The sequence below is a fragment of the Arachis duranensis genome, chromosome 5, assembly GCF_000817695.3.
Source record: "Arachis duranensis cultivar V14167 chromosome 5, aradu.V14167.gnm2.J7QH, whole genome shotgun sequence".
NCBI classification, from domain to species: domain Eukaryota; kingdom Viridiplantae; phylum Streptophyta; class Magnoliopsida; order Fabales; family Fabaceae; genus Arachis; species Arachis duranensis.
In genome coordinates, this window is record NC_029776.3 from 17610489 (window position 1) to 17628125 (window position 17637).

A 17637-nucleotide genomic window follows, 5' to 3' on the forward strand; every position below is an offset into this window, starting at 1 on the left:
AGTAAATAGTGAAAGAAAAAACAATAGGGGAGATTCGTTGCGTTGCGTTGCTGGGGATAGATTATAGATCCAATTACAAGTCTTTTGGCCAAAAAGCATCACCATCTCATCTTCTCTTTCAAGTTATCTATCTAATTCATTTCTGTTCTGACTTTTTTCTTTCAGTTTCTATGAGTAGTTTAATTTAAACTCAGAAATTGATATTCAGGAATGATCAATTTGAAGATGACATGCTGAAGCTGTTGTTGTTTGATTGGTAGTAATAGTAACTTAGCTAGTATTATTCCACAATTTCTAAGCTCAATGGAAAATAAAGAAGTATTTAGTAAGAGAGAAATAAAGTACAGGTCAATACAACCTTCTGATGAACACACTTTACAGCGTATCCATGACCAACTTTTTCCCATCAGGTTAGTTCTCTCATTGACTTATGCTTTTAGCTCTTCAAAATATAATTATGTCTTCAGTAATAATGTTCACAATTCTCAGGTATGAATCTAAATTTTACCAAGATGTGGCTAACGGGCGAGGCACCGAGTCGTGGGGAGCCGTCGACGTGAGTCGCAGTGATGGTCAGAGTGATGAACTAATTGGATTTGTGACGACTCGGATTGTTCCTGCAGCAGAAGTTGAGGTTAATTATGTTAATTACTTGAAGCATGTTATGAAAAAGGTATTTAGTTAGTACATTGTTGCGAGGAACTTGTGCTGGAAATACACTTACAATTTGATATCTTCTTAGGATTTTAAGTCCATGTATTTCTTAAGCCAATCTTATTATTGTTAATGATATAATCATTTAGGTGTTTTCTTCGGCTTAAACGTTTAGGAGAAGTGATTTTATGACATAATATTAGAGTTTCTGTCACAAAAATGTCTAGAATTTTAACATGAAAGAAAAACAAATTATGAAAATTTTACGTAAATAAAAAAATCTTATTAGAAATATAACTATTTATATGCTTCTTCTTGTCTACTTAAACTTTTGAGAAAAGTAATTTCATAACAATTATGCTTCTCAATATCCATACTATGAGGCTTGATTAGGGTAGGCCAAAATATGTAACAGAATTTTGTGCTGATAATTGTGGTTTGTTTTGTCCATGAATATTGACATAGATAGTGAGTATCCATGGAAATGACTTAGCCAAATCAGATGAAACTTTAGTCCATGTTTTAACGCTAGGAGTGGTGAAGGAGTATAGACATCATGGAATAGGTAGTAATTTCTGATTGGCACTTGTAAGTTGTAATTATATTATTACTGGTTAACTTGTGTGGCTCATCATCTCATATGCATATGCATTTGCAGCTTCTGATCTTCTTAAGAAGGTGATTGAAAATGCTTCTATGATTCAAAGTTGCCGCGCTGTTTACTTGCATTCGAGTTCTGAGAACGAGGCAGCAGTCAATCTCTACAAGAAAATGTCTTTCAAGTTAGTAAGAAAGTTGTCAAAGTATTATTCATTCGATGGCAGACATTCGGATGCATACTTATTTGTTTACCCACTCAATGGCGGTCGCTTTCATCGCTGGCCATTGTAAGTCTAAATTACCATCAAATTTTCATGCCTTACCTTGTTAACTATTATTCTAATTACTTTTAGGTGATACTCTTCTCCGGACTTTGCGTCAACATGAAATGCTTATATTGTAATAACTTTTCATCATCTCATCGTGTCATGTTTCAGCGAAGTTCTGATATCAATGTTGAGCTGTGTGAGGAGCGGCTTGGAGTCTTGGGGGACAAAAATGAAGACTGATACATCTCAAAGCAAGAAAAGTGGTACACAACAAAACAGAGGCAAGTTAGCTTGCCATTAGACTCGACTCTATATGTAGTATATGATATTTTTTGGTGTCTATGAAGTATATCATTTGGATCTTTCTGAAATTTAACCCAAAATAATTTGTGACTCTCATTGTAATAGTTGGCATAGTTCTTCACTTGTCAAATAGGAGGGTAGATATTATTAAAACTTAAGGCAGGAGATCAAGATAATAGATTTCTGAATTCAAGTATATAAAATGAATGCAAGATACAAGTTATATATAGTTACAATCAACATCTATCATAAATATAAGATATAAATACAACACTTTCGGCAGTTAGCTGCGGTTCTAGAGTAATATTGCAGTGGTTTTGAATTGCCGCTAAACATTTTACGGCGGTTAAATAATCACTGAAAGATAAGTCACAAGCAAACAATTAGCGGCGGTTTATGCTAGCCGCTAAAAACTGTCACGAATTATGAACTGGTTTTGTGACAGTTTTTACCCGCTGTCATAGCTGGCCGACAAAATGTCTATCAATTTTGCAGTGCAACTGCCGCTAAATAGCAAGTAAACAAAAATAACATTAATAGTTATTTGTACTGTTCTTGTAACTGGGCAACGACGATCAAACCTGTTGAAAACTGGATGGTTCGTGTCGAACCGAAAACAGTCAATCATTAAACCGTACTTCCACTAATAGACCCACAACATGGGAACTGTGAGAAGTAAAAGCTTTAACAATGTCACATTGTCACAAGCCAAATGACTATTCAATGTATATAGTGCTAATAATTATATATATCATATCAACACATTTGATTGGCATTTAATTTTTTATTATAATTTTTTTATTTGATCATAATTATTAACTATGTTCATATTACTTTTTTATTATTTTGTCTCTTTTGTTTTTTTAACTTTAATTTATTAGAAATTAATTAAAATAAAAATTTTTTAAGAATTTAATGGTTGATTGAACTTTGTTAGCCTCTTTGATTTTGCCTCTTTTATTTTAACATTAAGGCTGGTTACTTTAATTTAATGGTTTGGGTCGTAGTATTACATATTTGTCTACTTTAAAAATTTCGATCTTTATACTCGATTGAACTTTGTTTTAATGTTAAAAATTTTAGACATTGACTTATTTTTTCCTTTTACAGTTATGCTTGAAGGAAACTTAAAAGATCTTATAGTAAACGAAAAAATTCAATTTGTAAATTTGTTCACATGATTAATCAAAATATATTTTTATAAGTGATTAACTTTCTTTTCGTAAAACAAATACAAAAACGGTCTAACGATTTAAGTAACAGTAATTCAAACATATTTCTCAAATAAAGTAATGATAACGTAAGTAAATTATACTCGGTTATTTTATAAAAAAAACAAGTCAGATGTATTTTGCGGCGGTTGAAAAAAAAACCACCGCCAATAGCTTAACTAGCGCTACAATAATCCATTTTGCAACGGTTATATTAAAACCACCGGAAAATACCAAACAATTGGCAGCCCTCCTCTTATCCGCTGCATCAACCGCCGTAATATTTCATTTGGCGGCAATTTTTGATAACCGCCGATAGAAAATCGCTGCAATCTGCTATTTTTTGTGTAGTGAACTACTAACTACTATTGATCTAATTCTCAACTACTCAATAAGAAAAAACTATAGAAATTGACAAAAATGAACGTAGACGAAATTGCTACAACGTAGCTCAGACGAAAATGTTAGAATAGAGTGCATATGAAACTGCTGGAGGAAGTGCAGATGGACTGTCGAAAAGAAATGCAGATGAAACTGCTGGAAGAGTGGCAAACTACTGAAATACTGTAAAAAAGATGGTGAACTTACAGAAAAATGGTAAACTACTAGGGATGGCAACGGATTCCCATGGGGCGGGGACATGCCCCCCCTCGTCCCCGCCACCCATAACCCGTCCCCGTTCCCGCTCCATCCCCACAACGGGTAACGGGGATCCCGTATCTGCCGGGGATCAGAGTTTCCGCGGATATCCGCGGATTCTTTAAAAAGTAAAAATTTCAGAGAAATAAACAAAAATCTTCAATTACCATTACAATCATAATCTTCATCACCAACAATATTTAGTCATAACTCATAAGTTCATAATCTATACCCAAACCAAATCAATCAAATACCAAAAATTAATCAAACCATAAAAACATTTATATTCATGTTTCCAATTTTAACACAACCATATACTAAATTAATCAACCAGCCACATCAAACAGCAATTTACATTCATCCATCACTATTCCAAAAACAAAATTTACACAAAATTCACAAACCAGCCATCAACAATCAAAGATCTTCTACAAATCCACCTCAACCTTCATAAAAAACATAACAAAATCCTTTAAATATTCAAAAATTAATATTTTAAATATTCAACTATCCATAAACCATATATCCTCACAACGTAACAATTAACTTCAAATATTCAATTTCAATTTTTTTAGCCACTGCATTGCCAAAAAAATAGAAGGACATATATATATGAAGTAAAATCACAAGATAATTGATTGAAATTCAAATAAAATCAAAGAAAATCACATAAACCACAAGACAATTAATGAAAGAAACAAAAAATACTTCAAGTAGATGAAAATTAAGAAAAATAGCTTTCGTCTTTGCGAAGAAAATGAAGATAGCGACGGCGAAGAACGCTTCTATCGCTGCCTAGGGTTGGATGTCAGGCGCGCGAGTGAGTGCGAACGAAGGTGCTGGACGGCGGAGAGAGTGTCTGAGTGGAGGAGGATGGCAGAGAGAGTGTCTAAGTGAAAAGGGTGGCAGAGCAAATCTAAGAAAAGGAAAGGAACTAGGGCAAGGTGGTGAGCAACGGTGAGCAGCGGTGAGCGTGAAGGCAGTGAGAGTGGATAAGGGCGGTGAGTAGCTGTGAGCATGGAGGAGGGATGGAGAGGGAGAAGGAGAATTTGAGTTTTGAGAGGAGAGTGAGTGAGTGACGGCCGGTAGAGAGGAGAGGTTAGGAGTTAGGGTTTCAGAAATCATAACTAATATATATACTAGGGATATTTTAGTAATTTTGTATATGTGGATATTATACGGGTCTCCACGGGGCGAGGACCTTGCTCCCTGCCCCGCCCCGTTTATTTCGCGGATCCCCGTCCCCCCCCCACGGGTGAAAAAATGTCTACATCCCCGTCTCCCGGCGGGTAAATCCCCGCGGATACCCGCCCTGTCGGAGGAAATTGCCATCCCTACAAACTACTAAAAAACTACTAAAAAGGTCACAAATTGTCGGAAAATATGGTGCAAACAGAATGGTTGAAAAATAATTGATTTTTCCATGAGAATTATAAATATATCTCTAAAATGTGAAAACAATAAGAACGAAGCAAAAATCTCAAAAATAGAGAACAAAATTAAAGAGAGGACACCAAAAAACCTTAAAAAGGTCCCACAAATATGCCACGTCAGCAGTTTATTGACATGTGGCAGTATGGAAGTGGCTGACATAGCTGCGTCAGCGATTGAGTGAGCCTTGATAAATGTGCTGATTCAAGTATTAGCAATTGAGTAAATCCTAGTTAACGCGTCGATCCAATAGACTAACGAGTCTGGAAAAGATAAGCCAAATCAGAGTTGAACATGATAGAATGTGTCAGAAACTTTAAAAAAATTACAATATTTAGGATATTAGAAATGATATTGCACTACTTTTTTGCACATTCTTTTATTATATAAAAAATAATTGTTTTGTCACTTCTTATTAATTATTTTTAATACTAAAATAAAAAACTATACAAGAAAAGTAACACAATTATAGTATACATAACATTACTCCAAATTTTATCAAATCATTTCGATTGTAAGCTTGTCCTAACTCCAAACACAAACTAAACTAATTTAAAATATATCATTTATAAATAAATTATATTATAGATAGACAGATATAGATGTTTATGAAAAAAAATCATATATTATGGGCTAGTAAAAGTTTTTGGTCTGCATCCAACATATTTTTGTGCGTCTGAGCTCAGCAGGCCTGCAATACGGGTCCATTTTGGGAAATCAAATCAGAGAAAAGACAGATCCAAAAGCAAAAAAAATTAGAGAAAAGATATCACAAAAAAAAAAAGAGAGATTAGGACGATATTAGATATTTGTTGTTGTTATTAGCGTTCTTTTCGTTTGTGTTGGAGGAGTAAAGCTTCGGACAAAGGATCATTTCTTCACGGCAAGTGAATTAAAAGAAAAAAGGAAAAAAGAAAAAATCTGGAAGTGAAGACAAAGAGGTGAGGGTGTGGCTGTGCAGCTGGTTGGCGGAGTCTATAATAACATCCTCTACCCTCTCTCACTTGATTTTTTTTTCCTCTCCCTCTCTCCTAACCTCCCTCGAGAGGAGAAGAACAAGAAGAAGAAAGAAGCAGCAGCAGCTAACAGTAACTGCTACTGCTATGTCTCAACCCATGGCTATGGCTATGGCGTCTTCTGCTACTACTTCAGCAGCTTGTGCCTCTCTTCTCTTTCCTCCTCATACTAACTCTCGCACAACAAACTCTCCATACTCCACTCGTTTTCACGCTCGATTCCGTAACAATCGCCTCTTCTTCCCTTATTCTTCTCCAAGGTACTTCTCTCTCCATTTCCTCTTCAATTTTCGGTACTTATTATCTGAATTGCTCAATTACAAGCTCACCTATGTTTTTCCGATAATAATAATTTCTTGTTATACTCATATAGAGTTTCGGTTTTTTTCCCTCGCAATTATTCGTTTCACGATTCACTCCACGCGCGGAGCGAGCTCAATTTTGCGATGTGAGTTTGTTGCATTTGTTTCTGTTTCAGTGGAAGGAGAACGCATAAATCTATTCATGGCGGTGGATTCGGTTTGCGACGGAACAAGGGAGATATTACCTGGAAACGTTCCACTTCCTTCTTCGGTGAACTCGCGACGAAGTCGTTTTTGTTGCCGCAGCAACATACGCGTAGCTGTACCTCTTGCTGTCGTGCTTCCGCCACTAAACGCCGCACAAGTTTTCCGAGATTCGTTCCTGGAGCTTTTCTGGATAAATCGTCATTCTGTTTGTCGAAGAGTAGACTCCAACGTCGCTCTGTAAGTATTCCAGTCTCATTTCTGTCTTACAACTACTTATATAACTGTATGGATTATGTCGCCAGAACTTGTTTCAGATAAAATTTGCGTTGGATTTTCTCATATTTTTGTTACTGAACAGTTATTGTGCTACCGATATTTAGTGCAACTGCAATCTAACCATTGAAAGTATTGATGATTTTGGTATACATTGGTAGATCTGGAGAGTATGGGAATTGTTATAGCCTAATCGTCTAGTGTTATGATGTGTTCCTGTTCGACAAGTCCATTTTTTCTTCTCAAATATGATGTCTGATTTTGTTCGTGTTGTCTTTGATCATTGGTCAAGCAGGCTCAAATTCCACATGCAACAGTTGGTCCAGATGAGCCTCATGCAGCAAGTACAGCCTGGCCAGACGGTATTTCTGAAAAGCAAGATTTAGGTTTATTTGATTCTGAACGAGAGCGGATTGAGGAGTGTCTAAATTCTGAACTTCCATATCACCCTAAGTTGCATCGAGGCCAGCTAAAGAATGGGTTGCGTTATCTCATTTTGCCAAATAAAGTGCCGCCAAACAGGTAAGCTCTATAAATACTGATTCTCTAGCTTGCATTCGTTGTTAACTAAGTAGTCCCAACTGATTCAATTTTAGGTTTGAAGCACACTTGGAAGTTCATGCGGGTTCAATAGATGAAGAGGATGATGAGCAAGGCATTGCTCATATGATTGAACATGTTGCTTTCCTTGGAAGTAAAAAACGTGAGAAGCTTCTTGGCACAGGAGCTCGTTCAAATGCTTATACTGACTTCCACCATACAGTGTTTCACATCCATGCCCCTACTAGCACCAAGGTTTGGGGCACGTGTTTTTTTTTTTAAATTTTATTTTAATTTTTTTTCACTCTCTGCTTTTTATTGAACTCTGTGTTGTTACTGGATAATTTAAATTAAATAGATGATTATAACAATATGAAATTTATTATCTGTCTGCCCAAGAATATGTGGAAATTCTTGACATTGTAATGAATTGAATCAATAGTTTATATCTTTAACAGTAGCATATATTATTGAATGGGCGGATTTTCACAAAAGAAGAATCATGAGTATGACAAAGGTCCTATTATTATTGTTGAACGTGCTGATCTGATCTGTAAATTTTTTGTGATATGATGGTTCATCTTTGTCATTGGCATGGGAATAAATAATACTTGTGTTCATTTCTGAAGTATTAATGGCATTCCTAAGGGAGTCCACATGATATTTAATGTGTTAAAGCCTTTAGCGACATAGTTGATCTTAATTTCTAGGAAAGAAAACTTCATTGTTCTCAAGAGACAGATAGTCAATGAGTGAATTGTTTAGTGCTTGATTACTGCTTCTGTTCATCATCCAAAACAATCTCCCCACAGGGAAAGCCTCTCAGGGTGTGGCAAGAGAGGGAATCGGGGGTGGAGGTCACGAGCCTCTAACCCCTAGCTTGTAAGAACTCCAGAGGGGTCCCTGTGAAATAGGGGTATAGAACTAGGGTCTCCTGGGACTATTACAAAACCTATACTGTAGCCCTCTTCCCACAAGCCAATTTAACAAGCCTAGCTTTCAATTTATGTTGTCATGTTTGTGCATTGAATTTTTTCTGTTGATATTGATTATAGTGGTTTATGTCAGGACTCTGATGGTGATCTGCTTCCATTTGTTCTAGATGCCTTAAATGAGGTATGCTTTATTAATTTTTGCCTTATCATACAAGCCACTTCTTGTAAAATGTATATATTAGCTTTAATGCTTGTTTCTTATTATTTAGATCTTGATATTTTAATGCTCTGAATTTACCCTGAGTACCCAGTGTTAAATCAATTTTAGGGGACAATAGAGAAACATGGATATGTTGTTTTTGGACTGGGTTTTCTCACATCTTATTGTTTCCTAACTCCGATATATGCAGATAGCTTTCCAGCCAAAGTTCCTTGCTTCTAGAATTGAAAAAGAACGACGTGCTATACTCTCGGAGCTTCAAATGATGAATACAATAGAGTACCGGGTTGATTGTCAGGTGTGGAACAAAATATCTCTTGAAATTTAGGCCATCAGCTTGATGCTTTGCACAATATTGACTAGTGTATTTCTGCTTCTTATTTGCTTTGCTTTATATTTCCGTAACTGCAGTTGTTACAACATCTGCATTCTGAAAACAAGCTGAGCAAGAGGTTTCCAATTGGGTTAGAAGAACAGATAAAGAAATGGGATGCAGATAAAATTAGGAAATTTCATGAGCGTTGGTATTTCCCTGCAAATGCTACCTTGTACATTGTGGGGGATATTGATAACATCACAAAGACTGTTTATCAGATTGAAGTATGTCAAACATTCATTTGCAAAGTATTTGGTTTGGTTATAGCCATATTTGGGAGTCTTACAATCACTGTTGCATGCAGGCTGTTTTTGGACAAACAGGTGTAGACAATGAGAAAAGTTCTGTCACCACTCCAAGCGCATTTGGTGCAGTGGCTAGTTTTCTTGTGCCTAAGCTTTCTGTTGGTCTGGGGGGAAATTCAGTTGAAAGATCAGCAAATACAATTGATCAATCAAAAGTGTTTAACAAGGAAAGGCAAGCTGTTCGTCCTCCTGTGAAGCATAATTGGTCGCTTCCTGGAAGCAGTGGCGATTTGAAGCCACCACAAATATTTCAACACGAGTTGCTTCAAAATTTTTCAATTAATATGTTTTGCAAGGTATGATTTATGCTATACATGATTAATTTTATGCTGATCTAATGAACAATTCAAATACTATATGAGGATAATTTCTATTTACTGGTAGTGTAAATTATCTTGCACTAACATAATAAAAATTTGTTTAATTACTCTATTGGTCCCTATAGTTTTACCAAATTTTCAATTAGATCCCTATATTTTTTTTCTTTTTAATTGGGTCCTTATATTGCTTTTAATTTTGTAATTAGGTCATTTTCATGTCAAAAACGTTAAAATTAACATAATATTTCTCCCAAAATATATGTGGTCAAAAATCTAATTAGGTTTTTAATTATGAATACCTCAATTTGCGAAGAAATATTCAGTTAATTTTAATATTTTTTACACTAGGAAGAACCTAATTATAAAATTAAAAGCAGTATAGAGACCTAATTGAAAGGGAAAAAAGTACAAGGACCTAATTGTAAATTCGGTAAAACTATAGGGACCAATAGGGTAATTAAACCATAAAAATTCAAGAAGCTGACATATAAGCATAAGCAACTGGCCAATATAAAATGATAGTTCCTTAGATTCTTGTTGGGTGACCATGTTACATAAGTTGGTGCATAGAGATTATTCTCCTACCTTATTGCTATTTAATAGGCTATTACTTGATGTGGCTTTGACCTACTTAGGGTAAAAGATATAGGCATATGGGATAAAGTAGACAACTGCACATGTTCACCTGTATTTTGGTCCTTGTCATGTAAGAACAAAAAGCCTCTAGGCATGTATGTAGAGTATTTAACTATTTATGCATCATTGTTTTATGTAAAGCACTTATGGGGTATGGCACTAACCTTTTGAACTTCCCCAAATGCATATTGTTTCTTTTGGTATTACAACACTTATGTAACCCTCTCCACTAATTACCTTACTGAAACCTTATGCAGATTCCAGTAAATAGGGTTCAAACATTCAATGATTTGCGTAACGTCTTGATGAAAAGAATATTTTTGTCTGCTCTTCATTTTCGTATCAATACAAGATATAAGGTGAGATGAAACCTGTATTGCTACTTCTTGATCTTGTCGTGTTAGAGCCACTTTGGAACCTATTTGATGGTAAATTATGTGACGTTGTTGTGTCTGAGAATACGCAATGCGGTGCTTTGGTTTAAGCAAAAAATTGCTCAACTGCTTCTGGGAATGACATATTGTGTGTCTTAACTCTTTAATGCAAACGAACCGCTGCCCCCTCCAGCAATACCACAGAAGCTTTAATGCAAACGAACCGCTGCCCCCTCCAGCAATACCACAGAAGCTGTTGAGGGGTTCTGTACTTGTTAGAATTCTGTTCTGTCAAAATTGGAAATTGGAGTTACTGACTCATGATTAGTCTACATGAAATAAAGAGAGTTCTGTTGTCTAGTGGTGGTGGTGTAGTTTTTGTTTTTGTTTTTTTTTTTTAATAGAAACGAAATCTGCCTGGTAGATTTGTTAAATTTGCCAGATCATCCTTGCGTTATCATTGAAGTATGTTTGTAACGCATGAAATTTACAGAGTTCAAATCCACCATTCACTTCCGTTGAACTGGATCATAGTGATTCTGGAAGGGAAGGATGTACTGTGACCACTCTTACCATAACTGCAGAACCAAAGAATTGGCAAAATGCAATTACAGTTGCTGTTCAAGAGGTTTGTTTCTCCTTTAATGCTACATTTGTCTTTGCAGTAGTGCAATTTTTAGTTTAAGTTTCATTGGCTGTTTCAGGTTTTATTTCATGCTTCCTGTGGTCTGTATTTTTATTGCTGGGTTAATTTATGGGAGATGATGTAATTGTCTGATACAGGTTCGGAGACTTAAAGAGTTTGGTGTTACCCAGGGTGAATTAACTCGATATTTAGATGCCCTTTTGAAAGATAGTGAACACCTTGCAGCCATGATTGATAATGTATCTTCTGTTGATAACTTGGATTTCATCATGGAAAGTGATGCTCTTGGCCATAGAGTTATGGACCAGAGACAGGGACATGAATGCTTACTTGCTGTTGCAGAGACAGTAACCCTTGAGGAGGTATTTCATTTGCATTCCTTGTATCTTGTGCATTATTTTCTACCTTTATTTAAAGCACCCTTCTCTTTTAGAATTTTTACTGCTACATTTTTGTTTATTCCTGATAATAGAGATTGAAGATTTTCCCCTTAATGATTTGTGGATACCATGCATTCAAAAGATGAGGCATTGGTTTCTTTCATGTTAGATTGTTATCTTGTAACTCATATTTTTGGATATGCTTATAATCATTGATGTGTTCTGGTGCAGGTCAATTCTGTCGGTGCTAAGGTGTTAGAATTTATAGCTGATTTTGGAAAGCCTACTGCACCGCTTCCTGCAGCTATTGTTGCTTGTGTTCCAACAAAAGTTCACATTGAGGGAGCAGGTGAAACAGAATTCAAGATATCTCCAACTGAAATTACAGATGCTATGAAAGCAGGATTGGATCAGCCTATAATGCCAGAGCCTGAGGTATTCAACCCCTCTTCAAATCGACTTCTTGACTTGTTAGTTTATTCTGATTTCACACTTGGTAGTATTTGGTTTTCCCCCACTGACTTGTAACTAGACTATGGTACTGTGTATTTGATATTTGGTTATGCTCAATGTGGTTATGTCACAATAATAGCTTTAACCTAAGAGGGGTGGCTTTATTATAACTTTTTGCATTCCATATATCTGCCACACTGATTCAAAATTGATTCCCTAATCATATGGATTGAGATATTTCTTTTTTGCTGAGTCAATTACATATACGAGCTGGGGTTTTATTTCTAAGTAATTTTGAGTACTTTTCAACTAATTGTTTTATACACGTATAGCTTGAGGTGCCAAAGGAACTAGTACAATCAACCCAGCTAGAAGACTTAAAAAAGGAGCGCAAGCCAGCCTTTATTTCTGTAAGTTCTGAAACAGATGTTACAAAGCTTCATGATGAGGAAACTGGGATCACTCAACGTCGTCTTGCAAATGGAATTCCTGTTAACTATAAGGTATACTGTGCAAGTTTGTTATGTAGCTACTACCTTCTTTTCCTTTTACACGATAATGTAATCAATTCATGGGTTCCTAATGCTATGACTTTGTGGTGTTGCATCATTTTGTTCTTTCCTACAATAATAATTATAAGAAGAAAAAATAGTTTTTAGTTTTTCATTATGTTTGTATTGCCATTCAATTTTCAACTGATATATAGACATAGTAATATCGAGTGTTTTGAGATTACCATGAGAACTCAGGTTTTGTAGCTTAAGAGGACCGATTTTTTATAATTAATTAATTAATGCTTTCTATTGTCACAGATATCAAAAACAGAAACACAAAGTGGGGTGATGCGGCTGATTGTCGGTGGAGGACGAGCTGCTGAGAGTTCTGATTCAAGAGGATCCGTGATTCTGGGTGTTAGGACACTTAGTGAGGGAGGTCGTGTTGGCAATTTCTCAAGGGAGCAAGTAAATATCTGAACTAACTTATATCTACGAACTTTAATGTCTGGAATATATTTTTATTTTGACATGACTCACAAGAAAGCTGCATGTGTCCTCATTAAACAAGCAATTTTATCTTTTGTTATTCTCATCTATCTAGTTGCTTCTTGCGACTCTTGGTAAGTTTGTTAACGTTTTCTTTAACTAATTATTTTGATTCTTTCTTTTGAACTTTGTTGCCAAGGTACAAGGGCTCTTGGATGATGATAGACCATTATTGTTAGCATCTTGGATTTTTTTTCATGTTTAACATTTGATTTGGAAGATGTCGTGATTATATTTCTCTTTCTGATTATTTTGAATTTAAATTTAAAAGGTTTATCAATGATCTGATAAAAATGTAGAAATTCCCGATTATTTATAAACAAAAAGGAAAATGCATATGCTAAGATGAATATTAGAAAGTGCTAACCATTTATTAAAAAACCAAACTATAGTGTTTTAAAAAGTATAGTTACGAACAATTTCATGACAGTGATTATGATTTTCATATTGGTGAGAGGCCACTGCCATCATAATACGTAATCCAGACGCGAATGTTCTATTGACCTCTCTTAGCTGTAAAGTGTGCCCATGTCTATATTGAATGTACAATTAGCATGTTCCTTTATATTGTGAAATGTTGATGGGAAATGTACTTAATGTCTGACTCTACACTTTTTTCTAGTCCCCCATAAACTATTATTGGAACATCTCATACATGCATTCATGGCATCATATGCGCATGAAATAAATTCAATATTTAAGAATGATCTACAGCTCTATTTACTGAATGCACCAGGTTGAACTTTTTTGTGTGAATCACCTGATTAATTGCTCCTTGGAATCTACGGAGGAATTCATATCTATGGAGTTTCGTTTTACTTTAAGAGATAATGGAATGCGTGCTGCCTTTCAACTCCTCCACATGGTGCTCGAGGTAAACATCTTTTCTATTGTTATTGTTAGCCGTTTTCTTATCCACTTAAGTTGCATAAAATGATATTTAGCTTTACTACTTTTGCTGCATACTGTATGTATCGTTACAACCCTGCCTATTAATATGTTATGATGTTCCCCTTGTGCAGCATAGTGTATGGCTAGATGATGCTTTTGATAGAGCAAGGCAATTGTATCTGTCATTTTATCGATCTATCCCAAAGAGCTTGGAACGCTCAACTGCTCACAAACTCATGGTTGCAATGCTAGATGGTGATGAGCGATTTATCGAGCCTACACCAAAATCATTGGAAAATTTAACCCTTCAATCTGTTAAGGAGGCTGTAATGAGTCAATTTTTTGGTGATAACATGGAGGTCTGCCATCATTATTCTTTCTGAAAGCAGTGTTCTTTTAGATTATGTTGAAATACTAAAATCCTTGTCTAAAATCTCTTCCTTATTTGTCCATCAGGTAAGCATTGTAGGTGACTTCACTGAGGAGGAAATTGAATCCTGTATTCTTGACTACCTTGGCACTGCTCAGGCCACAAGAAATTATAAGAAAGGGGAAGAACCCAGGCCACCCTTATTTCGACCATCTCCGTCAGATTTGCAATTTCAAGAAGTGAGAAGCTAAGCATATACTTCCATTACATGCATATGGCTTTTGTCAAAACCTAATGCGACCGACTTACATTTTTTTTACAGTGCAATTTTTACTTGCATTTTGTTTTTGTCTGACATGAAATTCTACTGGCAATACTCTGATGCAATAGTCAACATACATTTATTTGCTTTATACCTTTTTGGTAGGTATTTCTAAAAGACACTGATGAAAGGGCATGTGCTTATATTGCCGGGCCAGCACCAAACCGTTGGGGTTTTACTGCAGATGGAGAAGACCTGTTAGAGTCAATTAAAAATGGTAAAAAATACTTGTGGGATTCATATGAATATTCCGCTGTGTGTCTAAATTTATCATTTCAAATTGCATTTAATCATTGAATATCAAAAATCTCTTCTGCAGATGATCAATCAAAAACCGATGTTCCGCAGATGGAAGGTGGTCTTAGAAGAAGCCTTCGTGCTCATCCTCTTTTCTTTGGTATAACTATGGGTTTGCTTGCTGAGATTATAAATTCTAGGTACCTCCTTCTGCTTTCCTGTAGTTAGCTTATTGTGGAAGCTTAGACATCATGCTGATCACTTGGCCAAAATTGACCTACATACTTTCTGTCCAATATTGGATTGGTCCACCATCATGCAAATGGATCAACCCTGATTACTTTTTGTGTTGAAATTTGTATTTTAATGCCTTGGATGTCTTTTAATAGTATCATATGCACGAGTGTCACTTTTGAACAATTTTAATAGCAACAAATTTCCAGCTGTGCTTAGGTGATTACGTTTTTGTGATGCAGGCTCTTCACAACTGTCAGAGATTCACTGGGGTTGACCTATGATGTATCGTTTGAATTAAACTTGTTTGATAGGCTTAAACTAGGATGGTATGTGATCTCTGTGACATCAACTCCAAGCAAGGTGTGGACTTCATTCTCTTAAGATGAACTGCTCTGATATTTTATGTCAATTTCCTTGTGTTAAAAATTTTTAAGAGAATCTTCACCTTCCTTTGCAGGTGCACAAAGCTGTTGATGCATGCAAGAATGTTCTTAGAGGTCTGCATAGCAATAAAATTACTGAGAGGGAACTGGACAGGGTTAGTTATTGAATATGGCAGACATCCATAATTTGTTTCCAAGTTTGATTTTTGCCTATTCATTTCTTCTTTCAATGAACTTGGTGATCCTGCTTTTTTAATTAATTTTTCATTTAGATTATTATCTTCCTGGCTAAAATGAATCCGTGTGATGCAGTCATTTACTTTGAAGAAAAATTTCTTGTTATTTTGACATACTTGTCATGGCTTAAAAATTAAAAGATTTCCTTTGGTGCTCTTCTCTAACATAGGCTAAGCGGACACTTTTGATGAGACATGAAGCCGAAATCAAGTCTAATGCCTATTGGCTGGGATTGTTAGCTCACTTACAAGCTTCTTCTGTACCAAGGAAGGTGAGATAGAAATGTCCGAATCATGACATGCAATATATTCAGACCTTTATTTTTATTGTGAAAAGAACTGTGATATAAATGTATTATTTTTTTGGAATTTTAAATATTAGTTGTGCTAGTTATTAACGGTGGTTGTGGGATCCAGGACATATCTTGTATCAAGGACCTAACATTTCTATATGAAGATGCTACTATTGAGGATGTATACCGTGCATATGACCAGTTGAAAGTGGATGAAAATTCTCTATATGCATGCATTGGGGTTGCCGGGGCTCAGGCTGAACAAGATATAGCAGGTGTGTAGTAGCCTCAAAATGGTTAATATTGAGTTTTGTTACAAATTATGTAATTATAAAATCTTTGACGCTATGCGCAGCTCCTTTAGGAGAGGAAGAAGCCGGCGATGCTTATCCAGGTGTTATTCCCATGGGAGGACGTGGTTTATCTACAATGACACGTCCTACTACCTGATGCTTTTGGGTACTTCCCCGAGTTGCTACATGATCTTGAGGTTGGTATATTATCCTTTGCTCCTTGTAATTACTTATTTACTTTATGATAGTTTCTATCCTTCTCTACACTTTGTTCTGTTCTTCTTGTATATGCATTGGTTGAGCGTTATACACAAATTTTTGCACCTGTACTGTGTACAGGAGCCATAATTGCCAGTACGACAACTGGTTGTGGTTCGAAGAAGCTGCTACATGCATTCATTAACTTCACATTCAAACAAGTCTACAGTGAAATGTTCGATCAACCTGACAAGTGGTTCTTGATTTCCCCCATTTATCTTTGTATCTTTAGTTGAACCACAAATAAAATGTTACTGCTACCTGTACTTAACAAAATTTATAGGATTAGAATGAAGAAAAATATAGAGCAATTCACCACTAAGATGTATAGGTCCCATTTTTTCATCCGTTGGGCCATATTGTTTTTGGGGTTCTCTGGCCACAAACACATTGTTTTTTTTGTCGAATAAAAGTGTAGTTATATAAATTGTAAATCATTGTTTTCGAACTCGTTAAACTAGACTTTCCCATCAAATCACGGGGACCTCTGTCGTTTATTAACTTGTTTTGTTTAAGCTGTACTATATCTTATTTCGCTCTTCATAATTTGTGGAATCCTTAATTGATTCATGGTACAGACATAATTTTATGCAAATCTTAGGTAGGTTTGTGTTGCTGCTCGGTTTAAATTTGATGGTGATTCGAGTCAATGGCCTTAGGCCATGCTAGCGGAGTAGGGACCGATGACACCGATTGATATTAATTTCTCAAATGATTTCCAGACTAATTATGCCATTCTTCAAACTTACTCTCAAATTATTGAGTAAAGCAATCGTAATTTTTTTTTATCACCCTATCGTGTCTCTCGTGTCATCCGAATTTTCGTGGGTTGTTTTCTTCGTTGAAAACCTGCGCCGTGTCATGTTGAATGAAATGCTCGGCATAGGCATCTTCCACCCTCGATGATTTTAACTTTATTTTTTATGATCACATTATTTTCTTTGATTTCTCAGCAGTTTTAGAAAGCATAAGTTAAACAATGTA

At 35.7% G+C, this 17637-nt stretch overlaps 2 protein-coding genes across 3 annotated transcripts; both read left to right on the forward strand.

Moving 5' to 3' along the window:
• Nucleotides 1–61: 61 nt before the first annotated feature.
• On the forward strand, nt 62–1984 carry LOC107488440 (histone acetyltransferase MCC1-like). Of its 2 annotated transcripts, XM_016109187.3 has the most exons (6): nt 84–122; nt 209–410; nt 490–673; nt 1120–1219; nt 1313–1541; nt 1692–1984. In XM_016109187.3, exons 2-6 carry the CDS (start codon nt 304–306, stop codon nt 1822–1824), a joined length of 753 nt encoding a protein of 250 aa, XP_015964673.1. In that variant the 5' UTR covers nt 84–122; nt 209–303; the 3' UTR covers nt 1825–1984. The 2 variants fall into 2 exon arrangements, with proteins under 2 accessions (XP_052118290.1, XP_015964673.1); XM_052262330.1 differs by having other exon boundaries at nt 62–410.
• Nucleotides 1985–6031: 4047 nt separating this feature from the next.
• On the forward strand, nt 6032–17087 carry LOC107488473 (stromal processing peptidase, chloroplastic). Its single transcript, XM_016109224.3, has 25 exons — nt 6032–6383; nt 6602–6869; nt 7201–7427; nt 7502–7700; nt 8514–8561; nt 8791–8898; nt 9012–9200; nt 9281–9577; nt 10495–10596; nt 11105–11239; nt 11395–11619; nt 11869–12072; nt 12423–12593; nt 12903–13052; nt 13870–14007; nt 14156–14383; nt 14481–14633; nt 14822–14933; nt 15036–15153; nt 15430–15550; nt 15648–15728; nt 15980–16081; nt 16227–16377; nt 16458–16592; nt 16735–17087. Exons 1-24 carry the CDS (start codon nt 6211–6213, stop codon nt 16550–16552), a joined length of 3795 nt encoding a protein of 1264 aa, XP_015964710.1. The 5' UTR covers nt 6032–6210; the 3' UTR covers nt 16553–16592; nt 16735–17087.
• Nucleotides 17088–17637: the final 550 nt, after the last annotated feature.

Excerpts from the sequence above, each read along its gene's own strand:
- LOC107488440 (XM_052262330.1), top strand. The coding sequence starts at position 304 with ATGGAAAATAAAGAAGTATTTAGTAAGAGAGAAATAAAGTACAGGTCA. Across the intron at positions 674-1,119 it reads TGAAGCATGTTATGAAAAAG|ATAGTGAGTATCCATGGAAA; the intron begins GTATTTAGTTAG and ends ATATTGACATAG. Across the intron at positions 1,542-1,691 it reads CGCTTTCATCGCTGGCCATT|CGAAGTTCTGATATCAATGT; the intron begins GTAAGTCTAAAT and ends GTCATGTTTCAG.
- LOC107488473 (XM_016109224.3), top strand. The coding sequence starts at position 6,211 with ATGTCTCAACCCATGGCTATGGCTATGGCGTCTTCTGCTACTACTTCA. Across the intron at positions 12,594-12,902 it reads GAATTCCTGTTAACTATAAG|ATATCAAAAACAGAAACACA; the intron begins GTATACTGTGCA and ends CTATTGTCACAG. Across the intron at positions 15,729-15,979 it reads CTGAGAGGGAACTGGACAGG|GCTAAGCGGACACTTTTGAT; the intron begins GTTAGTTATTGA and ends TCTCTAACATAG.